Below are 26066 nucleotides of genomic sequence, written 5' to 3' on the forward strand. Positions count from 1 at the left end.
TGTGTTTGTTGCTTTTGTATGTGGTAGCAGTGGCACAGACCACAGGCTGTTGATGATTGGCAAGAACAATAGGTGACTTTCTGTAGTCAGTTACACATCTCATTTTTAAAGCAGAAGTAAGCTGATTGTTTGTGTTAAAGGTTTTAACACGCTGATTGTTTGTGTTAAAGGCTTTAACACAAACAATCAGCTTACTTCTGCTTTAACTAAAAGCAGAAGTAAGCGGAATAATATAATTCTTAAATAGTTATATCTTCCGACAGAAATCACTTATATAGTGTTTGGTCTGAAACACGGGTCTGTCAGTCACTCTGCTCTGCTGTAAGCCGAGGAGAAAACTTTCCTTGTATCCTACGACCTTTATCCAATGAGGAGAGAGAACGGCATAAAGGGGCGGTCCTCTCCGCGGGACTGTTAACTCCATCGGCTGATAGGAAGTTGGCCAAAACGACCGTAACGCTTACTTCTGCTTTAAGTTTCACTGACATACTTCAGCATCTGTTTCTCTTTGCTCTTCCCATCGAGCATCACTGTGTAACAGTTAACTTACAGCAGTAAACTTAGATATTGGAGTGACTTCTGCACTGACATCATCCCGAAGGGAAAAAGAGAAGGAGAGAGAGCTGAAGGAGGCTGAACAGGGCAGTGGGTCAATAAAAAGCTGGATCAAGCCAGGATGGAACAAGGCAGCAGGTAACACACATACATAATATAACCCTGGTGGATTTCTTCAGTCATTGTGCCTCTCTTCCACATTTTTATATATATATATATTTTGTATCTTTTTTCATGTTGAACACTCACTCCTCAAAAGATCTGCAGTCGTGGAGAACTTCAACATGAGTACTGAACCTCTGGGGGAGCTGAGATCGTTCGTCACCCTGCTGATGGAGAAGATACTGACTGAGTGCCGTGTTCTCGAGGACCAGAGCCAGGAGAACAGGGTCACCTACATAAAGCACCTGGTGAACCTGACGATGGAGGGTCTCAGGGACACAGAGGGCATCTCCCCTGTTATTAAATACATCAATGAGATCTGCGAAGCTGTCCTGAGGGATTTAAAGAAGAAGTTCCGTGATAGGCGACTGCTGGAGACTCAAATTTTCTCACACGACCCAGACTTCGATTCAGAAATTGTGCAGTCTGTGCAGACTCACATCAAAGCTCAATGTGCAAAGAAGGATCATACATGTCGGAACATAGTTTCGTTTGTCTTCTCCATTGTTGCCATTGGGTTTTCTATATACAAATTGTTGAAGGTTTTGAAGTAACCTCCCTTCCCTACGCGTCCTCTCTTTCCCTCTCTGCCTTATCTCCATGACATCATAAGGTCTGTACAGCTCACTCAGTCCTGTGCCTTAAGATGTATGTTTGTGTACAGTGAAATGTCTTTTATCTGCTCACTATGAATCCTTCTGGACCATTTGATTTGCTGAGGTGGGTGAAAACAAGAAAGGAATTAACTGATTAAACATCTGCCACAAAAGTAGCAATGTGTCACTTATTGAATCACAATCTGGGCAAGCGAACAATACACTCGCAACTAGTGTTGTCACGATACCAACATTTTGGTACCGGTATCAATGTCATTATTGACTTTATTTTAATAGAAAATCTTATAACTGTATGATAGCATCAGTAAATAACCAGTAAATCAATAAACAATCACTGCTGCTGGATTAAAATTGAAATTTCCATCGATATTAATCTGAACTCTTCCTAAGTTAAAACATTAGTGGTCTGTTTAAAAATGAATATCAACTTGTTTTATTTGCATTAGCCTATTTGGTCTGAAAACACTGCATCTTTTGTTTTGTTATTTTGACCAGTTGTAATTTTTGGGAGAAATTGTTATCAGTAGTTTATAGAATGAAACACAAACGTTAATTTTACTCAAACACACGCCTATTGTTTCCCATACGTAGACCAATGTGTGTGTTCACACACACACACACACACACACACACACACACACACACACACACACACAGAGAGAGAGAGAGAGAGAGAGAGAGAGAGAGAGAGCATATGCATGCATGATGTAGTGGTGCGCGCCTGCGCAGTAAAGATGAAACTTATCAACCAGCAGTGTTTGCATTAATTAAAGGGCAACTTCGGTTTTTTTCAACCTGGGCCCTGTTTTCATATGTTTTTCTGTATATCGCAGCTTTCACAGAGCTTTCACAAGACATACGTTCATTTCTCCTTTCTGGATCTCAGTGCTGCGTTTGACACTGTGGATCACAGTATAGCCTACTGCTGGACAGGTTGGAAACCTGGGCAGGACTCAGCGGGACAGTCCTAAAATGGTTCAGGTCCTACTTAGAGGAACGGAGTTATTTTGTGACCATTGGTAGTTATCAATCCGATCGAGTGGCTATGACATGTGGAGTTCCTCAGGGGTCAGGACCCCTTCTGTTTAACCTGTATATGCTGCCTTTGGGTCAAATTCTACAGAACTCTAATGTCAACTATCATAGTTATGCAGATGACACACAGATATATCTTGCACTGTCTCCAGATGACTGCAGTCCAATAGAGTCATTATGTCACTGTTTAGAGCAAGTCAAAAATTGGATGAGCCAAAATTTCCTTCATTAAATCAAGAAAAAACTGAGGTAATTGTTTTTGGAAATAAAGAGAAGAGGGTTGCTGTCAGTAAACACCTTGAGTCACTGTCTTTAGAAACTAAAGACCAAGGGCCCTAGTTTCCTGGCGCAGCGCAGGTGGCGCAAGGTAGCGCAGCTGGTCTAATGCAAGTTTCGACCAGCGCAGCCTAGCGCAAAGTCAGATTGGAAGATTGGCAGATCGCGCTGCGCTGAGATAGGCGTGGCCGCGCAGCAGGGGGAGGCGTCACAGATTCAGCTTGGTGCAGTGGAAGTTTTGTGCGAAAATGTCTCGCCGAGGTTGCGCTGAAAGCTCGCCACCTCCAACCAGGTCTACTCTCAGCGCAGGGCGAAGCGCAGCAGGTGCAGTGGAAGTCTGGCTGACTGACCTGCAGTGCACACACGTCACCAAGACCTCACAGGCAGATCTCCACAGTTCCAGACACATTTCAATACAATAAATATCCACAATAACCACTATTTAATGCAACTAATGGAATCAACACATGGATTTATATCTATATAGATTGTCCCGTCACATCTGACGTCAGATCAAAGCAGAGATCAAAGGCTGTCGGCGCGTAAAGGAAACTCCACCTGAATTAACACAGCAGGGACGAACTGGCACTGAAAAGCAGCTGTGGATGTCCCAAGCAGGACTGAGGGTGGATGACTGCATGTCGCTGCCGTGTTGAGATACCACTCTGCCCTTGTGATGATCGCTTTATTTATTTATTTACTTATTAATTCATTAGAGCGAGCGACCGCATCACGCAGCCGTAATGAAAAACAAAACACAAATCATCATCTCTCTTAGTCCACCACAGCCTCGGTATCAGATAGTCAGTATATAGCCTACTACAGTACTCTCTATCACAGAAAAAAAAGAGAAAAAAAGAGACGGACAGAGAGAGAGAGAGAGAGAGAGAGAGAGAGAGAGCGTCCTTTACGCTGATTTCATCCGTTACGCATGGTGTTTGTTTATGTTGTGATTACACCTCTCATCTTACACAGGGTTTGAATAAATGTGAGTTTCTTTATTAGTTTATTAGTTGTTGTTTCTTACATTGGGCAGGGGTTCTCAGTGTATCAGATCAAACCTGATTAAGGATATTTGTATTATTATTAGTAAACTCATTATTGGTCACTCTGAGCTCGGACCTCCGGGGAAACAGCTGTTTCCTCCGGGGAGAGGTTCGGCCTCTGGCGTCGCTGTCTCCTCCGTCCATGTCCAAGTATAAAATGACAAACTTGCAGCGCGCATCACCCGCCGCGCAGTTAAAGGTGAGGAGAGGAGCTCATTTGATTGGTGAAGATCTGACTCGGCTGTGTCAAACCCACTCCACGCCTTTCTCTCCTCCTCCTGTCTCCCTCCCGCCCTCTCTCCTCCCTCTTTGCCGTTTGCGCCGGTGGGAGGGACGAGGGGAGGGTTTACGCTGGTCTAAGTCTGACTGCGCGGCCCACCAATCTTGCGAAATGGACCTGGGCCACACCCCGTTGACGTGGCGAAGCTGCGCTGAGGTTAGACTTCGCCCGGTCCACGAGACTAGGGCCCCAAGTCCGAAACCTTGGCGTGCTGATAGACTCAGATCTGGCCTTCAACAGCCATATCAAATCAGTCACCAAATCAGCCTTTTATCAACTTAAGAACATATCCAGAATTAAGGGTTTTATGTCCCAAACTGATCAGGAGAAGCTGATTCATGCTTTTATCTCCAGTAGACTAGACTACTGTAACGGTCTTCTGACTGGTCTCCCCCAAAAAAGTATCAAACAGCTGCAGCTCATTCAGAATGCTGCAGCTCGAGTTTTAACCAGAACAAAGAGATCAGATCACATCACCCCAGTTCTTAAGACCTTACACTGGCTCCCAGTCAGCTACAGAATAGATTTTAAAGTTCTGCTACTGGTTTACAAATCACTGAATGGTTTAGGTCCAGAATATATGAATGACATGTTAGTATAGTATAAACCCAGTAGAGCTCTGAGATCTACTGACTCAGGCCAGATAGTGGAGCACAGAGTTCAAACACATGGTGAAGCAGCATTTAGCTGTTATGCTGCTCACAAGTGGAACAAAATACCAGCAGAACTGAGATCAGCCCCAACTGTAAGCACTTTTAAATCCAGGTTAAAAACATATCTCTTTTCACGTGCTTATAGCTGAGAACTTAAAACTTTATCTATTTTCTTTTTCTTTTACTTTTATTTGCTCTTGCTTTTAACTCTGTTTTTAGTGTTTTGTTTGTTTTTATTCTGTCTTATGCTTTTTTTTTTTTTAATGTTTTGTCTTTATGTAAAGCACATTGAGTTGCCTTGGTATGAAATACGCTATATATATATTTTATATATAAATAAAGATGCCTTGCCTTGCCTTGCCTTTCTAGTATGTTTTTCTCCTTTCTAGTATGTTGTTGGACACTCATTGTAACTATCTGAGTAGGGTGAACTTTGACGGGAGCCACTTGCCCGGTTGAAGAGCATTAGCTGGGCTGCAGGCTGCCTGCCCGGCTCAATACTGCAGCGACCTCAATAGAAGTATTATACATCACTCACATATACAGAAAAACATATGAAAACAGGGCCCAGGTTGAAAAGAACCGAAGTTGCCCTTTAAGGAGTCTGGTAGCAGTTGTACAGACCCCAGGCTGTTGTTTTCCAGGTCAAGCAGACGGTTCACATCCGGATGTGCTCTGTGATGACTTTCTGTGGTCAGTACATGTCTCATTTTAAGTTTCACTGACTTACTTCAGCATCTGTATCTCTTTGCTCTTCCTATCGAGCATCACTGTAGTAGCTGACTTACAGCAGTAAACTTAGATATTGGAGTGACTTGTGCACTGACATCATCCCAGAGGGAAAAAGAGAAGGAGAGAGAGCTGAAGGAGGCTGAACAGGGCAGTGGGTCAATAAAAAGCTGGATCAAGCCAGGAAGGAACAAGGCAGCAGGTAACACATACATAATATAACACTGGTGGATTTCTTCAGTCATTGTGCCTCTCTTCCACATTTTTATATATACAGTGTTTCCTCTACATTCATTTAGCAGTGGCGCACCGCCACAGCTAAATCCTAGCCGCCGCTGCTTCAAATTTCTTTCTTTTTTTTTTTTTTCTTTTTTTTTAAATTGTCGCTAATCCACCACCGCCACATGCCTCCACCTTCACAGCAGAGTCCTGCACTGCACCTCGCGAGTAGCTACTAAGGTAAACTACAGATAACTATCTTGCTCAGTAGGCTATCTACCCTTTGCACCCCCTCTGCACCTCGATGACAGACCACAGCCTGTTTTTCCGCAGAATCATTGAACTCAGGTGACAGAATGACAACAGACTCAGGACAGATCAGTGGTCGCTGTTGCCGGTGTTTTTTTTTTTTTTTTAATTAGCGGGTTTGATTCTCGTGTCGGACGTCGCGCTCAGTGCTGGTGGAAAAGAAAAAAAAAATTAAAAAGTGTGTGTCAGTCCGTCGGGCTTATGATGATGTTATTGTAGCGCATAGTACAGGACATATCCTCTACTGCGCTGTAACATAAACGTGCATAAACTCCCCCTCCTCTCCGCGGCCGTCCGCTGGTGCGAGTGGGAGGAGGGGTAACGGCGATGACGGCAGCGACACCGACAACGACGAGACGGCAGAACGATCCTGTGTAGGAGCTGTCCGTGCGGTTACTTAACCAAAAGTCTCCTGAAGAAGGCCCAGGTTATCAAACTAAGAGAAATATGACCTGTGGTAGTTTGTTTGAATAGCAAAAATACATCATGACATGAAGTTGTCACGAAAAAAAAAAAGAGATGTTGATTCGGTGGAAACCCGGCTTTACAGGTGCGCGGGGGGGGGGGGGGGGGGGGGGGGGGGGGCTACGGTATGCGGGGGGCAATCACGGGGGGGGGGGGGGGGGGGGGTCTGAGCGCCACTCCTTAAAAAAATCCTAGAGGAAACACTGATATATATCTTTTGTATCTTTTTTCATGTTGAACACTCGCTCCTCAAAAGGACTGCAGTCGTGGAGAACTTCAACATGAGTACTGAACCTCTGGAGGAGCTGAGATCGTTCGTCACCCTGCTGATGGAGAAGATACTGACTAAGTGTCGTGTTCTCGAGGACCAGAGTCAGGAGAACAGGGTCACCTACACAAAGCACCTGGTGAACCTGACGATGGAGGGTCTCAGGGACACAGAGGGCATCTCCCCTGACATGAAATACATCAATGAGATCTGCGAAGCTGTCGTGAGTGATTTAGAGGAGGAGTTCTGTGATGGGCAGCAGCTGGAGATTCAAATTTTGTCACAGGACCCAGACTTTGATGCAGAAATTGTGCGGTGTGTGCAGACTCACATCAAAGCTCAATGTGCAAAGAAGGATCATTCATGTAGGGACACACTTATAGGTGTCACTTCCTTTGTTGCGTTTGGGTATTCGATATACAAATTGGTGAACCTTTTGAAGTAACTTCTCTCCCCTACGCGTCCTCTCTTTCCCTCTCTTCCTTATCTCCATGATATCATAAGGTCTGTACAGCTCACTCAGTGCAGTGCCTTAACATGTATGTTTGTTCTATACAAGTCAATGTGAACTGAAATGTATTTTATCTGCTCTCTATGAATCCTTCTGTACCATTTGATTTGCTGAGCTGGGTGAAAAGAAACACACCCAATTAACTGATTAAATATCTGCCACAACAGCAGCAATGTGTCACTTATTGAATCACAATATCTGAGAGAGCGAACAATACACTCACAACAAGGGTTGAACTTAAAACCTCGGCATCTCTCTTCTGGTTACTGTCTTACACTGTCTGATCGATTGTGCCACTGGAGCCTCTGCAGGGCTGACAAAGGGACACAGGCCGGACTTGAAGCTGTCTGCAACAGGGTCTATGTTGGGTTGTGTTTCTTGTTTTTTGTTGCAGCTGTACAGACCACAGGCTGTTGATAAGGAGGTAAATCAGAAAACAGGTGATTGTCACATCTGTGCTCTGTGATGACTTTCTGTGGTCAGCACACGTCTCATTTTTATGTTTCACTGACTTGCAGCAGCATCTCTTTGTTCTTCCTATCGATCATCACTGTGTAACAGTTAACTTACAGCAGTAAACTTAGATATTGGAGTGACTTCTGCACTGACATCATCCCAGAGGGAAAAAAAGAAGGAGAGAGAGCTGAAGGAGGCTGAACAGGGCAGTGGGTCAATAAAAAGCTGGATCAAGCCAGGATGGAACAAGGCAGCAGGTAACACATACATAATATAACACTGGTGGATTTCTTCAGTCATTGTGCCTCTCTTCCACATTTCTATATATTTTGTATCTTTTCTTAATGTTGGACACTCACTCCTCAGAAGGACTACAGTTGTAGAGAACTTCAACATGAGTACTGAACCTGTGGAGGACGGACCAGAGACCGTCATCCAGGAGCACGGAGACGATTCAGCTGAGACAGAGACTGAGTCTCTGCCTCCAGCCTCCACCAGCCCTGAAGACCAGCTGAGATCGTTCGTCACCCTGCTGATGGAGAAGATACTGACTGAGTGCTGTATTCTCAAGGACCAGAGCCAGGAGAACAGGGTCATCTACATAAAGCACCTGGTGAACCTGACGATGGAGGGTCTCAGGAACACAGAGGGCGTCACCCCTGACATGAAATACATCAACAAGATCTGTGAAGCTGTCCTGGGGGATTTAAAGAAGAAGTTCTGTGGTGGGGGGCAGCTGCAGACTCAGATTTTGTCACAGGACCCAGACTTCGATGGTGCTATTGTGCAGTCTGTGCAGACTCACATCAAAGACCTCGCTCGACTTGCAAAGTTAAAAGATCTGCTGCAGTTCGTGGCCATCACAACTGGCTTCATCTTCTCTATGTGGCTCCTCGCTTTTTGTTGTCGTTGAAAACTCTCTCCCAAATGTCCTCTTTCCCTCTCTGCCTTATTTCCATGACACCATAAGGTCCATACAGCTCACTCAGTGCAGTGCCTTAACATGTATGTTTGTGCTATACAAGTCAATGTGAAGTTAAATGTCTTTTATCTGCTCACTATGAATCCTTCTGGACCATTTGATTTGCTGAGGTAGGTGAGAAGAAAGAAACAGAATTAACTGATTAAACATCTGCCACAACAGTATCAGTGAGTCAGTTATTGAAATCATAATCTAAGAGAGCAAACAATACACTCCACGCCGTATTTCGGTCGTGGCTCCCACAGACGCTGCACTTCTCCCAAAACAAACATCGGGGCAAATTTCCTAACAAGCATTATAAACTGACCACAGACTCTGGATTAAACTGTGACGTGTTAACAGCGCTAAAGCCAGAATTAAAACAGCTTTACTGCTATGGCTGTCGCGAAATGGCGATAGCGATGCTGTGTGTCCAGTGTCAAAAGCTGTCGCCACTCTGTTATATCAATCGCTCGGCTTGTGGTGCATACATACAACAGTCTCCAGCTGCAATGAAGCACGAGCCGAGCTATGGGGGCGTGGTTTTTGTGATTCCTAATTGGATGGAGGGGTGGGTGTGCAATTCGAAAAAGAAATCGTTAGTCCAGTAAATCCAGCCGCCCGGGATTGTACATTTAAGTAGAACTATGGAATGGTAATTTCTTTATTTGTTGAAACAAAAGCTAAGATAAGATGTCAGTGTGTCAATAAGTTGTCATGTAGCCAAACTGTCATTGATTCATGGATCAGACACTTGTGATGTTTGAGGTTAATCACCTTATTAGAGAACAGCATAAATTTCATCTGAAAGCTGAATGTTGCCAACTTTTCGTGAGCAGTGTGGGCTGTACTTTATGGGGTGAGCCACCAGAGCAGCCCTTAATTGCAATATTGTCTCATCACACAAATAGATAAAAGAAAGACAAGACTGAGGGCTTTTGCCCTCGCTTCAGTCATAGTGAGAAAAATGGATAGAAAATTAGAGAAAGAGGGTGACAAAGGGACACAGGCCAGAGTTGAAGCTGTCTGCAACAGGGTCTTTTCTTTTGGTTGTGTTTCTTGTTTTTGTGTATGTGGTAGCAGTGGTACAGACCCCAGGCTGATGATGATTGGCAAGAACAACAGGTGACTTTCTGTGGTCAGTTCACGTCTCATTTTAAGTTTCACTGACATACTACTTCAGCATCTGTTTCTCTTTGCTCTTCCTATCGAGCATCACTGTAGTAGCTGACTTACAGCAGTAAACTTAGATCTTGGAGTGACTTCTGCACTGACATCATCCCGGAGGCAAAAAGAGAAGGAGAGAGAGCTGAAGGAGGCTGAACAGGGCAGTGGGTCAATAAAAAGCTGGATCAAGCCAGGATGGAACAAGGCAGCAGGTAACACAAACATAATATAACACTGGTGGATTTCTTCAGTCATTGTGCCTCTCTTCCACATTTTAAAATATATTTTATATATTTTTTCATGTTGAATGCTCCTCAAAAGGTCTGCAGTCGTGGAGAACTTCAACATGAGTACTGAACCTCTGGAGGACAGACCAGAGACAGTCATCCAGGAGCACGGAGACGATTCAGCTGAGACAGGAACTGAGTCTCTGCCTCCAGCCTCCACCAGCCCTGAAGACCAGCTGAGATCGTTCGTCACCCTGCTGATGGTGAAGATACTGACGTTGTGCCACGTTCTTGACAACCAGAGTCAGGTGATCAGGATCATCTACATATTGCACCTGGTGAACCTGACAATGGAGGGTCTCAGGGACACAGAGGGCGTTTCCCTTGACATGAAATACATCGACAAGATCTGTGAAGCTGTCCTGAGGGATTTAAAGGAGGAGTTCTGTGATGGGCAGCAGCTGGAGATTCAAGACTTCGAAGCAACCATTGTGCAGTCTGCGCAGACTCACATCAAAGCTCAACTTGCAAAGAAGGATAATATATGTTGGAACATGTTCTATGTCTTCTGCTTTATGGTCGGACTTTTAATTTACCCATTCATGAAACTTTTGAGGTAACCCCTCTCCCCTACGCATCCTCTCTTTCCCTCTCTGCTCTATTTCCATATCATATGGTCTGTACAGCTCACTCACTGCAGTGCCTTAATATGTATGTTTGTACTATACAAATAAATTAAAAGTGAAATTTTCTTTAATCGGCTCACTATGAATCCTTCTGGACTGTTTGATTTGCTGAGCTGGGTGAAAAGAAAGACATAAAATTAACTGATTAAACATCTGCCACAGTAGCAGTGAGTCAGTTATTGAAACCACAATCTAGAGAGCAAACAATACACTCACTCGCGCTGACCGATTGCGCCACTGGAGCCTCTGCAGTGCTGACAGTCAGGCTGTGTTGTGGAGGGTCAGCAGCAGCTGTGCCTCAGCACCACAAGATGGAGCCAGGACCCTCGACGGTGTGAGGCCGTCCTGCTCCACTCAGGAGACAGCAGAACTGTCACATGAGGAGAGACAGACAGGATGCTGTCCCTCACTCCCAGTGTGTCCCAACCTCTTTAAACAGACTTCTCACACAAGCATGTGGTCTGAGTGCAGCAGGCCGCTGATTAACATACAGAGTCTGTCAAACAGAGGGAAAGCCACACAATAGAAAGCCACAGCCTCCACTCATCCTGCTGTGTGCTGGGATTATGGGGAAAGGGTTTATGGTACTTGGAGAGTGAAAGGGGTTTTCCTGTTAGTTTTTCTGTATGGGAATGAATGCAACATCTTTCCTTTTTTTTCTGTCATTTTTTTGATTGCTAGATATCCTTGCCGGCTGTCTTGAAATTCCAATTTGAAACAGTATCAGTTTGGTCTTTTGTATACTTTGCAAAGTTTTTAACTGATACAATTCTGCAATTTATTCAGTGGGTCTTTTCGGCACCAAATCAGATAAAATGTCTGTACTAATCAGTAAGCTACTCGTCATTGGTGCCAAATAATGCAGGTCACCATTCACCATTCAACAATTGGGGGCCTAGTTTTGTGGCGCGGCGTACCTGCTACGAAACTAGAGCCCTTGAAGTTCAATAACTATATATGAAACTATTTTTCTGAACATCATTCTGTCCCTCTGTCTTTCATGGTGACTAAAAAACGTTATACTTTTAACTTTATAAAACAGATCACATCAAAAGGATGAATGTCAATGATGCTATATTGAAATCTTGCTTTAACTTTTTTTTTTTTTTTTTTAAGAAATAGTTTTGGGCTTTTTATGTGATGGAAATCGGGGGAAAGAGAGATGGGGATGACTTCAACTGACATGAGCCAGATCTGAACCCAGGCCACTGCTGTTAGGATATTGCCTGTACACTACTCATAAAAAGTTAAGGATATTCGACTTTCAGGTGAGATTTATGGAAAATGTAAAAGGTTCATGCTATAGTGATTTTATGTCATGAAAGTAGGACATTTAAGTAGAACTATGGAATGGTAATTTCTTCATCTCAAACTATTTGTTGAAACAAAAGCTAAGCTAAGCTGTCAGTGTGTGTCAATAGTCATTAGTGTCATTGATTCATGGATCAGACACTTGTGATGCTTGAGGTTAATCACCTTGTTAGAGAACAGCATGTTGTGTCATAAGTACGAATCATGTGCATTCAAACGTTTAGAGAAGGTCAAATTAAGTTCACCTGTAAAGGTTACAGTGCATTTTAGGTGCAATATGAAATTTCATCTGAAAGTCGAATGTTGCCAACTTTTTGTGAGCAGTGTAGGCTGTACTCTATGGGGTGAGCCACCAAAGCAGCCCTTAACTGCAATATTGTCTCATATGATCACACAAATAGATAACATAAAGACAAGACTGAGCTGTGATTTCAGATGGATAAACTCATTAACACTGTTTGAAAGCTTCTTTTTTCAGGGTTTTGCCCTCGGATAGAAAATTAGAGAAAGAGAGAAAGACGATGACAAGGGACACAGGACAGAGTTGAAGCTGTCTGCAACAGGGTCTTTTCTTTTGGTTGTGTTTCTTGTTTTTGTATGTGGTAGCAGTGGTACAGACCACAGGTTGGTGATGATTGGCAAGAACAACAGTTGATCTTTCCATCCGGATGTGCTCTGTGACGACTTTCTGTGGTCAGTGCACGTCTCATTGTTTCACTGACTTACTTCACCTTGTTCTTCCTATCGAGCATCACTGTGTAGTAGCTGACTTACAGCAGTAGACTTAGATACTGGAGTGACTTCTGCACTGACATCAACTCGGAGGGAAAAAGAGAAGGAGAGAGAGCTGAAGGAGGCTGAACAGGGCAGTGGGTCAATAAAAAGCTGGATCAAGCCAGGATGGAACAAGGCAGCAGGTAACACATACATAATATAACACTGGTGGATTTCTGCAGTCTTTGTGCCTCTCTTCCACATTTCAAAATATATTTTTATATTTTTTCATGTTGAACACTCGCTCCTCAAAAGATCTGTAGTCGTGGAGAACTTGAACATGAGTACTGAACCTCTGGAGGACGGACCAGAGACAGTCATCCAGGAGCACGGAGACGATTCAGCTGAGACAGGAACTCAGTCTCTGCCTCCAGCCTCCACCAGCCCTGAAGACCAGCTGAGATCGTTCGTCGTTCGTCTGATGACCAAGATACTGACTGAGTGCCGCGTTCTCGAGAACCAGAGTCAGGCGATCAGAATCATCTACATGTTGCACCTGGTGAACCTGACGATGGAGGGTCTCAGGGACACAGAGGGCGTCACCCCTGACATGAAATGCATCGACAAGATCTGCGAAGCTGTCCTGAGGGATTTAAAGAAGAAGGTCCGTGGCAGGCAGCAGCTGAGGATTCAAGACTTCGAAGCAACCATTGTGCAGTCTGCACAGACTCACATCAAAGCTCAACTTGCAAAGGATGACACATGTAGGAACGTGTTCTCTGCCTTCTTCTTTTTGCTCTTACTTTTTATATACCTATCAATTACATTTTTGAGGTATCATTGAGGTATGGTCCGTACAGCTCACTCACTGCTCTGCTTTAAGATGTATGTTTGTGCTATACAAATAAATTAGAAGTGACATTTTCTTTTATCTGCTCACTATGAATCCTTCTGGACCATTTGATATGAAATTCAATTGGTTAAATTGATTGAACCAATTAAACATCTGCCACAACAGCAGCAGTGTGTCAGTTATTAAAATCAATCACAATCTCTGAGAGTGAACAATACATGATGGAAAGACATGGTATCAACAGAGACAGTGCAGTAGTTGGTATGTCTTCATAGGTTTTTCCATTCACCTCACTGATGCTGCTCAGTTTGAAAACCTTAGGATTCCTCTTGTCAGGTTCTATCGTACATGCTCTTTTGGGCCAAGGGGAAGTCATTGAGTGGGAGTGAGGGAACTATTACTGGATAATAGGACATCTGCATGCGGTTCTGGTGAGATGTAATGAGCGACCACCAAAGAGGAGCTCCTGTAGGTCTCGGCTGTGAATCATTCTGTGATTCATTGCTGTATATAAAATTACAGGCTCCTCGCTCCCGCCATGAAGCCATTAGCTTAACAATAACCTGTTCCATCGCACGGAGACCTGGAGCCGATAGTCAGACTCCTGGCCAAAGTCAAGTCTAACGAGCTCAGAGATATTCAGCACTGGCAGCTGGAGGAACTCTTGACACACACCGACACCGACAGGACGGGGTGTGCTTCCAAACCCGAGAGTGAAAACACACACTCACACATAAACAGTGGCACCACATCCTTCAAAAAAACCCCAGTTTGGTTACTTTCACTTGTCCAACACAATCAGTTAAGGTGTCTATTCTGCACTTCAACTGTATATTTATTTTTGTTTTGAGTATATCCACTCTCACACAACCTGGCTTTGTCTATTTAGATAGCGACCTCCTACATTTCCCAGAAGGCAGTGCCTACATGACAGGTGAGGACTTGTGGATTTCAGTCAGAGGTGTGTGCTTGGACTAATAATGAGTGTGATTAGTAAGTGTAATATCACTGCAGGAGCAGGAGCTAAGCATGTGTTTTCATGCAGCTCAACAAAGCTGGCACACACTGACTTACTGAGGTGACGGGGGGAGGGGCATGATTTTAGATTAATGTTTTCATCCTGAAACATTTTGTTATATATGATAAACAAAATTACTTAAATGGATAGTTCAACATTTTGGCAAATTGGCCCATTGCCATAATCCCTATAGTTTTAGCAATAAGGTTCATTACCTTTATTTGTCGGTGCAAGCTGTTTTTAGAACGGCGGAGCAGAGCCGCGAGCTGCTCAGAGCTACGCTACGGAGGCTAATGGGATTTCTTGGTTTCCCTCATCAAACTCATCAAAAACACAATCCAACAACTCCGAAACGCTCTGGTGGACAAGTTGTGACCTGCACATTCACCACGCTATGAGATAATAACGGAATATTACGAGACTGAGTTGTTTTCAAGGTAAATTCATGCAAAGCCGTGTCTCGTAACGTGGTGAATGTGCAGGTCACAACTTGTCCACAAGAGCGTTTTGGAGTTGTTGGATTGTGTATTTGATGAGTTCGATGAGGGAAGCGTAGCTCTGAACAGCTCACGGCTCTGATCCGACCGTTCTAAAAATAGCTTGCACCGACAAATATCTATTTGTCTATCTGTCTGTCTATCTATCTATCTATCTATCTATCTATCTATCTATCTATCTATCTATCTATCTATCTATCTATCTATCTATCTATCTATCTATCTATCTATCTATCCATCCATCCATCCATCCATCCATCCATCCATCCATCCATCCATCCATCCATCCATCCATCCATCCATCCATCCATCCATACATACATACATACATACATACATACATACATACATCCATCCATCCATCCATCCATCCATCCATACATACATACATACATACATACATACATACATACATACATACATACATACATACATACATACATACATACATACAGTATAGTATGTGTGTGTGTGTGTGTGTACATACATACAAATTATGTATGTATAATAAAATCACAGAGAGACCAGCACGGTGCTGACTGTCCATGTCAGTGTTTTGGTCTCTCTGCGGTCACATGTGGAAGGCTACACGTTCTCTTACGGTCACAGAGGATAAACACACCCCTGCAAATAGAAACCTTCACCAGAACAATCCTTCACCACATCCTGCTTATTCTGTGGTGGAGATCCACACTACGCGGCCGTGAGGACAGGACACTGACATGAACTGAGAGAGCCGAGGGAAAAAAAACAAACCGACTACTTATACAACATGAATATGGACCTCCACACACACATATACACAATATATAAAAACACTCACTTGACGACCATTGCTTCACTCTCCCACACAATCCTCCATACGGACGAAGAGGAGATGCCGAGTGGTCCAGAACCAATCTCCTCTTTTTTCATCATTGTTTCAAATATCCACCATTTGCTCTTCCATGATCATGATCTCTTGCTGTTTTTTTTTCCTCGAGTTGGGTTTTCATGGCAGATTAGGGGCTGTAATCCCTGTGCTGTACACCACATGACATCATCCTGCTGTCAGGCCTCAGAGGCTCATACCGACCCCTGACTGGACAGCGACATGCAGCAGTGGTGTCATCAGGCAGGAAGTGGTGTCTCCCATCCCCACACACTCAGAGTAGAGAGAGAGAGAGTGAGAGTGAACGTCACCCTGGGATTATTTCATCGCCAAAGCTTGGAATATTTCCTATTCTTCTTAACTTGAGATTTATCAGCTAAAGCTTAGAAGCTCTCAGTCTGAGTATTATCTGCACCTTTTCCTCTCAGACTTACTTCCGAATATTATATGCATAAAAGCTCAGTAACACAGCACCATGGTAGAAAGTTGATGATAAAGTTAGACTGTATATCATTATACTGAAATGAACTCTCATTTAGTCTCAGCTGTCTCAGTCAAACCACCGTAATGTGAAGCTACAGCTGTGACCTTTTGACAAAGCATCACAGGAAATATCAGCCGCCGCAGTCTGATGTGTCTATACTGTAGGAGACCACAGCAGCGGTGTAACTGGATCTTCTTTACATACGGTGACATTTCCTGACATGCATAGACAGAATAAAACAAAGGAAGCACTTTGGCACTGAGGCCAGACTTGTCTCGACACTGCTCCCCAATTTTTGCTCTTGTGGAGTCGCTGTGCAGCGGCAACTCGCTGTGAGAGCACGTCAGTATAAGCTTCAATATTCAATGGATATGAATTTATGTTAAGCGGTCCAAAAACCTAATCTCTGCTCTATGCTCTTTTATTCTCTAAACCTCCCACCACCCCCCTCCTCTTATTCTTTCTTTTTCTTTTCTTTCTTCTGATTCATTTCTGCCTCCTCCTTGCATACTGAGGTTGTTTCCCTCTGTAAACACACAAGGGATTTCCATTTACTCTGCTGCTTAACATTTAATGTACTAGTAGATGTTGTAGTAGGACAAAGATGTTGTTTTTTGGCAAGTGGCAACCTCCGAGGCTGAAAAATGAACCAAACACAGGGGAACTTCTTCGAGTGGCTGCTTGAGTCTGGCTCCATTTAGTTTATTGTAAACTAGAAAATGCTCAAATGCTGGTGTAAAAATGGCAATATCAAAGATTTACGCTGAAATAAATGTCTGTTAAGTCACGACTGAGGTAACACAATGGGCTCTGAGCCTAAGTCCCGCTGATAAGAGTATAACAAACTACAGACTTTTATCAGGAAGAAGTCACATGAACTGAAATAAATCTGAACAGCTTTGGTTACTTTGGCCTCATTCAGAAAGCCAGATACTGAATATATCAGGTCCAAATATATATATTTATTTATCTTGGCAGGTAAATTATATATTTGGGGAAGATTCATGTTTTTTTATTTCATGGATTCTTTGCTCCACAAAAAAAATTGTAAAACTGACAATTACCAGCACGCATCTAATTAGTTTGGGTCTCAGCAGCAGATTAATGCCAAGACATCCCAGGTAGGTCTGAGCTTCATTACACTGGCACTGCTCCGCTCCAACAGCTCCCCTGGGCACATTTAAACTTTAGTGCTAATACACTGTGTTTTTCAGAAACTGTGTTCATGATGGGGACTAATTGATTGCAGCCTCAATAAAACTGCCTTCAATTAAAGTGGGAATGAAAAATACATTTAGCACTAAGAAACAATGGATGAGGTCAGAGATTGGATGATGATTTCTATCAGAAACTCATAACCCAACTAAACCTAAATCTCCTGATTTTGGGGGAACTGCTGCATTCATCTGATCCTTAAATGAAAATGAAAAAAATGAAAAATGTGCATCTCCATTTCCCCTCCATCATCCACTCGGTTCTGATGTAACACAGCACGAGTGGGCTGCATAGATTAAAAGAGAGTTATGCTGTGTGCACCACCACAGGACTGTGTATGCTCTGGACTCATCTGTGCCAGATGTTACAGTCATAACACAGCAGGTCATTTCCTATCTGTTTGCAGACCTACTGCACTCAGTGAGTATACTGTATGTGTGAGTGTTTATGTGTGTAATCCAGCAGGCCTATCCACCACTTTATTTTCCCATGAACCATTGCGTCACACCACAACGGAAGTCGGTTTTAGTAGCATTCTAGCCAGCGGCTAACTGGTAGCGTCAGCGGCTAAATGGTAGCGTTAGCCACCGGTGTAGGTACCAAATGTGGGGGCTCCGGGCTGCCAAAACCGTTTTGACTAAATCTGATGTTTGTTAAGTCTATAAAACAAATTATTGAACAAACATTACTATTTCTGTGTGCACGTTTTTGTAATTAGTCATGGTTATCGTAGTTGTTAGCTTTGCTGCTGCTGACAGCTAACAGCAGCAGCAAACTAACATCAGGACGTCAGCTAGGGTGACCAGGTGTCCGGATTTAGGCCGGACAGTCCGGATTTTCAATGCCCTGTCCGGCGTCCGGCGCAGCCTCAAGCCGGACGCTTATTTGTCCTCCTTTTTGGAGTTGCACCTGAACGCAACGCTGCATATCGTCCAATGGTGTAAGACTTTCGGTTAAAAAAAAAAAGATTGGTTAAAAAATGATTGGCTAAAAGCGGTGTCACTCGATTTCCCATTGGTTGAAAATATAAACAAGCCGCCCCCTGTTCCCGTGTGCGAGCTGTGTCACTCATCTCATTAACTGAATGTTAACAAGCCGAAAAGACGGACCTCATTCAATGCCGAATGGTCAGAAGAGCACACGCTTGTGAGCAAAAGTAGCAAAGACGATTTGCATGCGTATTGCACACTTTGTTGTGTTAGCACACAATGAAAGGCGGCCATTGGAAGGCATGAAGCACGCCGGTGTGTTTTTTTTTTTTTTTTTTTTCCCCTGAGCTGCTGCAGCAGGTGAAGGTGGATTTTGCTGAGGGCTGAGGCCGTATTGAAGAACAGGATACTGAGGACAGGGACTTGAATCAGTTAAAATACAGGTGGACTGCAGCTGCACACACACACATACATAAACACAAATACACTGCAGACATGTCCCCAAAGGACTGAATCACTGTGGAATACAGTGTGGACTTTTCAGTTCAATATTCACCCATTACATGGTGTTTTTTTTTCTTACTGTCCTTTGTTGTTTACATAAAAAAAAAAGTTCTATATGCCTATTAAGAAGTGGAATGTTTGTCTGTGGCCTGAACATTTTTTTTCCGGCACATGTAGCCTACCACATTGGATAAAAGTGTCCATGTCAGACATAAAGGTTAAGGCGATAAATGTTCTGCTTTGTGGCACTGCACTTTTCAAGACAGCTGTAGGCTATTGAATAAATACAAATACTGTGAACAAATACTTTTCGCCTTCTCAGGAATATTTTTTCCTCTTCTGTTACACATACATGATATCATAGATAAATTGTCTTGTGTTGAACAGAGTATCTCAGAATCACTGTATCATGATACCATCGTTATCATGTATGTAATACAAAAACCGTATTGTCGTGGGGAGTACACTAGTTGTATGTTTCGATTTTTATTTCCTCACTAAATGTCGCAAAGTGTCCTCCTTTTTGGTGTTGTGGAAATGGCCACCCTAACGTCAGCTGTTAAAACCCTCCCGTTGTCGGACACGACATGAAACTACTCCAGTTAGCTCAATCATGTTGTAACTAGGATATCCGCTGGAAAAAACATTTTTTTCATGAGCCGTTTATTGAGTTATTTAAGACACTACTAACGGCTAACAGCTAACGGTTAGCCCAGCTAATCTTTCCGGTGGAATCGAGTGTCATGGCGACACCCAGCGTCATTCTCCGGAAAGTGGTGGATAAGATATGAGGAAAGTATGCACCGCTCAACATTGCCATGACGATATGACTTGTGATAAATAAACAAATATTGAACGGTGCATCTACAGCTCTGCTGAGGGAACACAACATTCTAGAATCAGAATCTTCACTATGACGCAACACATGCTCAGATTCTGGACAAGGTCTCATGTCTCTGGAGACAGTCTGTGGTCGCCCACAAACCTCTGACAGAGCTGACCAGCATCAGTCATGGAACAAATGGTTGAACCTGCAGAGGACAGGCCAAGGACAACGGTCCAGGAGCATGGAGAAGATCCCACTCCCACATCTACTGCGTCGGCTCTGCCTTCAGCCTCCAGCGGCTCCACCGAGGCACAGAGCCGCTGTGAGGACCAGCTGCAGCTGTTCGTCACCCAGCTCACGCTCAGGGTTTTAACCAAGTTCGGTGCTGTCCAGCACTTAAGCCAGGAGGAGCAGGCCACTTACACCGAGAGCATGGTGAAGCGGACGATGGAGGGTCTCGAAAACACAGAGGGAGTCTCCCCTGACACCAAATACATCAGAAAGATCTCCAAGAATGTAGTGAAGGAACTAAGGAAGGTGATAGGGCAGTTTCAGGAGTTTGTGATTTTTATACAGGATTCAGTCATCGAAGCAATCATCGTGCGGACCTTGCGGAATCACATCCAAGACTTCCTGGCACGACTTGCGAAGAAGACCCCATCTGACCGGTTGCTCTCCTGATTCCCGACACCGTGGCCATGCCATGGCTGATTTTTGGGATGGTGTATGAATAAAAGTGACCTCAAATGTCACTGCCATGTATCTGCTCATTTTATTCTTTTTTTTTTTTTTACTTCGGAACAACTATAAATCCATCTGCTGCATTTTTAGATGCTGCAGATACAACTTGCAGAGGTTGGTGAAAAGAAACAAACACAAATAACCGATTAAACATCTGGTACACAACGAGAAATCACCATCTCAGGGAGAATAAACAACACACGACGGAAAGAAATTTGTCATTTCCTGGCCAACATTTTCATCTAAACTCTTCTTTCTGATTCTCCAAGGCCCTTAATGACTCTAGGTTATCTATTAACCTTTAGCAATGATGGGATTTGGGAGCAGACAAAGAGTACGATTAAAGCTTATCTCTGCAGAAAAACAAAATGTTGCCATATGGCATCGTTGATTCTCCACTGTGTCATACACTGTAGATTTATCTCTGAACTCTGGTGTTGGAGCAAATTTGTTTCTTTGATTCTTAACAAGAGCAGCGGTCTAACAAATGCTCCAGGCTTTATAAGACTGTTATGTCTGAGCCACCCAGGAACTATCATCAAACAAAAACAGACGCTGACTCGACACTGATTGGTTCTGTAATTCCAAATGATAACATCAGTCTGGAGTTTACTCACTCGCCCCATAACCCACTGACAGACACGTGCAGTAAGGGGCGGAGGGGGGGGGGGGGGGAGGGGGGTCTTAATGAGCTGTAACCATCTGTCTAAACACGACTTTTATTGTCCTGCGGTGTCCGCCTTTCATCTCGTTACCGCAGATTACCGCGACAGTGAGCGATTCATTAGTCAATCAGCCACTGTGCTGCTGCGCTCCAGGGAGGCTGCCACATGTGGAACACACACACACACACACACATACATACACACTTTCAAATGACAGTTTGTAACAATTAATGCCAAATAAAAAAAACACTGTAATCAAGCTGGTTCAAATATTTGTACAATTAAGGATCACTGCTTGTGTTTCTTCATGATGAAGACCATATTTCCCAAAGCTCCTCTCGCCCTCTGTCACAAAACGCCTTTGAAGCCCATGTAGACTTGTATATCTCCTACACACTTCCCGGTGATGCTTGTTTTTCTCATTCCCTTTACTTTTTTTCCATTTGCCTCTCAATCCATCCTCCATCTGCCACTGCGAGAAACTCTGAGCCGTAAATCAGAAGCAACTTCAAAAGTATTACCTGCTGGCTTTGTAGTAAATGTCACTTTTGATTGACAGTTTTATTTGTTCACAGGAAATATGAATCTAGTGTTTTATTGGTGTTTAAATACTAAAATAAATCTGAGTATAAGTATTACTAACAACGATAAAATGCAATTTTAGGTGCCACAACCGATGCCCACACCACAAGGGCATTGGTTATTACCCTGTAACTTCATGCAATGATCAGTAATTGTGGAGATTATGGTTCTACAGACCTCTTGCTTTATTAAAATGCACAATGATCAGCTCTGTGGCCCATCACTGATTCCTCACGTGCTGCAACTTTTGTCCAACCTGCCTCCACTTGATGCAAGGAAATACCACACATTCCTGTTAAGAGTGGAAGTACATTACAGCTGCATTTCTCCCACTCAGTTCTACCTGCTATACAGCAGAAGCGTGACCGTGGTCAAACTGGTTACACTGGCCGTGCTGGCTGGTTCCTACGTGGCTGAAAGTGCATTGTTACAAATGATTCTGGAGCTTCAGAGATGTTACATAAAGGGTACCCAACAATTGCCAATGAATGATGAATACAAGGTATGAAATATTTAAACCCTGAGGAGCAAATCATATGTGAAGCCTAAACTAAACTGCAATGTGTAGAAATATACAAAAGGCTGCTGATTGATTGTAGACATTGATTCTGGGAAGGTTCTGGAGCTGCAACAATCAGTTTAAATTAAATACAACTAATTAGCTTTTGGTTTAGTGTAGAGATCGACCGATATGGTTTTTTTAGGGCCGATCTCGATACCGATTATTAGTAGTCAAGGAGGCCGGTTACCGATATTTAGAGCCGATATTCATTTCCAGTAAAAGGGAAAATATTGGTGTCAAAATTTTAAATAATACAAACTTCACTGAACTTTGTTTAAATGCCTTTCAGCATTGTGTTTATTAAACACCTTCTGAACAAGTGTCATGGCTTTTCTTCCCACAACATATTTTTAATTTTTTAACCAAAATTCCAGGGAGTTCCCAGGCTCAGCAGCATCTCTTATAAAGTTAACTGAAAATTGAAATAAATAAATAAATAAATAAACAAATACATAGCTCCCTGATGCTTATAAAGTAAATACAAACTAAGTTAAATAAAATTTACACAAAAATCTGGGTCAAAAATAAATTAGTAGTCCCAATTGAGCAGCACCAGATTATGGTGCAAAAAGCAAAGTTGCTCGGCATGCTCTCCAGTGAGACGACTCCTTTTGCTCTCATAAATTGTAGCCACTTCACTGAAGACACGCTCACTTGGGACTGATGAGGGGGGTGCACAAAGAAACTTCCTTGCTTGTTTTGCAAGTAGCTTGAAGCGTCCCTCATTTTGTCTCCACCACTGGAGTGGGTCCCCTTCACGCCTGTCGATGATTGGCTCCTTGAGATACAGATGTAGCTCATCCTCAATGCAGCTACTGGCCAGTAGGTCATCAGTGTGAGGTGCCAGCAGAGAATTGAACATCTCATCAACACGGCTGCGGAAGGATGTGTGTTCTCTCCGCTGCCTTTTGTGGGTGTTTCCATCTTCCTCATGTGTCCCATCTGCAGCTGCCTGCTCCTCCACACTGGATCCTTCTGTGGCAGCATGCTCCTCTTGTCTGACAGTGGTCTGTTGTGTGTCAGTGTCCTCCTCCTCCTCTTTCAACCATCCCTTGGCCTTGCTCAATGTTGTGGGGGAGGAGAATGCATGATACTTATAACGAGGATCTAAGAGACAGGCCAGCACCACAGTTTTTGTGTCTTCTGCTTTTGAGAAACGCTTGTCAAGGCTCTCCCTCATGACTTGCCTGATCGTTTTGATGCCTTTTGTGGAGGGCCCCTCATCATCTTGAAGACACATCTTTAACACAGTCAGGCATGGAATGATGCAGGATGCTGATGAGTTGCTGTGGCTCACCTGAAGTGTCACTTCCTCTATTGGGAGGAGAGTTTCAATCAAATTATTAACAAGGTCCCACTGGTAAGCAGTGAGGCCTGCAAAACCTCCATGTTCACCACAGTAGATGGTAAGTGCACGCTTTTGTTCAATCATTCTCTGCAGCATGTGGAGGGTGGAGTTCCACCTCGTCGGAACAGCCTGGATTATGTTGTGCTCTGGCAAGCCAAGTTCCCTCTGGATGTCTCGCAAGCGTTGTTTGGCCAGAATGGAGTGATGGAAGTGTGTGGCACATTTTTTAAGTATTGCAATGACATCTATGATGGCTCTCTGACTCGCCAGACCGTCGTTTACCACAAGCTGCAAGGTGTGGGCCGTGCAACTGAGGTCTGGGAGTTCAGCAAGCCTCATTCCCTTCACAATATTTGCTCCACCGTCACGAAGCACAAGCACGACACGGTCTTTACTTATCTTCCAGTCATCGAGCATATTGAGGAATGTCTCTTTCAGGTATTCCCCAGTGTGGGATCCATGCATGGCTTTTGTGTTTAACATGACCTGCTTTCTTGTCCATTCAGCATCAATGAAATGGCATGTCAAACTCATGAGAGACTCTGTCACACCAGACCAGCAGTCTGTGGTGAAGGAGAGAAAGTAGCCAGCATTCTCTGGTTGAATCAGGGCTTTGATCTTGTCCACAATCTTGTGGTACACTTCTTGAAGCTTCTCAGTTCTGTAATACTTCTCACTTTTCAGTGCATATCGTGGTTCTGCTGCAGCCATGAGGCGTTTAAAGCCAACATCAGACACCATTGTGAACGGCTGGTTGTCAGTGACGATCATCTCTATGATTAGTTTGTCCATTAGTTTTGACCTGTCATCTGAATTGGTCCACTTTCTTTGTTTTTGAAACATGTCCTCTATTTTTGGCTGGGTTTTATTGGTCGCATCCTCATTTTCCCTCATTTTCTTCTGTGCCATGTTGTGTAAATCAGGGTGATGAATCCTGAGATGGGACCACAGATTTGACGTATTTTTGTTTTTTCCTGTTGCTGCTCCCATGCTGACAACATTAGTGCATTTGTCGCAAACTGCCTTCCCTGGTGTTGGTTGGCTGAAGTACTGCCACACTGCACTTTTGGAGGTGGTTGGTCTGTCCATCTACAATAAGGGTTTTTAAAAAAAAAAAAAAGAGAGAGTTAAACGTGGGGCCACATGCATGCTCAACTCATCATGTTTAAAATTAAAACAGTATTTGGGAAGTTGTTGATTTGTATTATGTATGTAAATGTTCTAATGTTGTATAATGGTAAAATGTTATCAATATGTGATAGCAGGGACCCTGTCATTCAAAACTAGGCTGCTACATTACTAACAATTAGTGTAACTATAGCTGAAAAAATAGTACAGTAGCAATAGGAGAGACTGTTTATCCCCTAACACCATGCAGTTCATGTAGACTTTATGATGCAGTTATTTGCCTACATTATGTTACTGCCCTACAGATTTCTCTCAGACAGACAGTAACGTTGCTTGCTTGTTGCACACAAACACACACACACACACACACACGGACATAGCGGAGCGTCTACAGACAGAGAAGGGAAAGCTAACGTAGGCTAACGCTACGCTGCATTGTTTATTATGATGCATTTCTCCGCTCTTGTGGCGTTACCCCTCGCTCATCTCACACACACACACACACACACACACACACACACACACACACACACACACAGCGGAGCGTCTACAGACAGAGAAGGGAAAGCTAACGTAGCATTGTTTATTATGATGCATTTCTCCGCTCTTGTGGCGTTACCCCTCGCTCATCACACACACACACAGCTGAGCGTCAAGAGACAGAGAAGGAAAACTAACTAACGCTACGCTAAAAGCCTTTACAACAACGTGCCTCAACGTGCTTGACGTCTTTGCAATAAAACGGAGCTGAATTGAGTTCATTTGTTTTTTTACTTTCTCACTCACACACACGCAGACTACTAGGCTAATTATCCTACGGAGGCAGGGCTGTGAGCGAGCAAAGTTGCCGCTTATGTTTATAACGTTAATGGGCTCATAGTAATGTTACTAGTAGTTGTAGAGGAGGACTGTGGACTGTTTATTACAATTTCAGGTGACTTAACTTACCTTCGACTCGAGGCATCTAGCAACTTCGGACCGCTCTCTTTGGGACGTGAGATGCCTCTGCTGCTGCGCGTGCACCGTACATGCTGATTACCTGCTACCGTGCTTGTGACCAATCAGATGGTGTTGTGGGTGGGACAATGTGGGAGACAGAGTAGTGACAGCCAGTGACAACAGAGAGAGGCGCAGCTGCATCAGAGCAGAGCCAAAATAATCCAGTTTTAAATTGTTCTTTTATCGGCCGTCAATTT

At 43.6% G+C, this 26066-nt stretch overlaps 2 protein-coding genes across 2 annotated transcripts in view; both read right to left on the minus strand.

The window, feature by feature from the left end:
- Positions 1 to 26066, minus strand: part of rhbdf1b (rhomboid 5 homolog 1b) — a 67809-nt gene that overhangs the window by 27370 nt on the left and 14373 nt on the right. The gene's annotated exons all lie outside the window — the stretch shown is intronic.
- On the minus strand, positions 22924 to 24513 carry LOC311002505 (zinc finger BED domain-containing protein 4-like; the record flags this gene model as incomplete). The annotated part of the gene is made up of 1 exon (XM_083993896.1): positions 22924 to 24513. One exon carries the CDS (start codon positions 24511 to 24513, stop codon positions 22924 to 22926), a length of 1590 nt encoding a protein of 529 aa, XP_083850022.1.

Source organism: Trachurus trachurus (genome assembly GCF_905171665.1).
Source record: "Trachurus trachurus genome assembly, chromosome: 19".
Classification (NCBI taxonomy): Eukaryota; Metazoa; Chordata; class Actinopteri; order Carangiformes; family Carangidae; genus Trachurus; species Trachurus trachurus.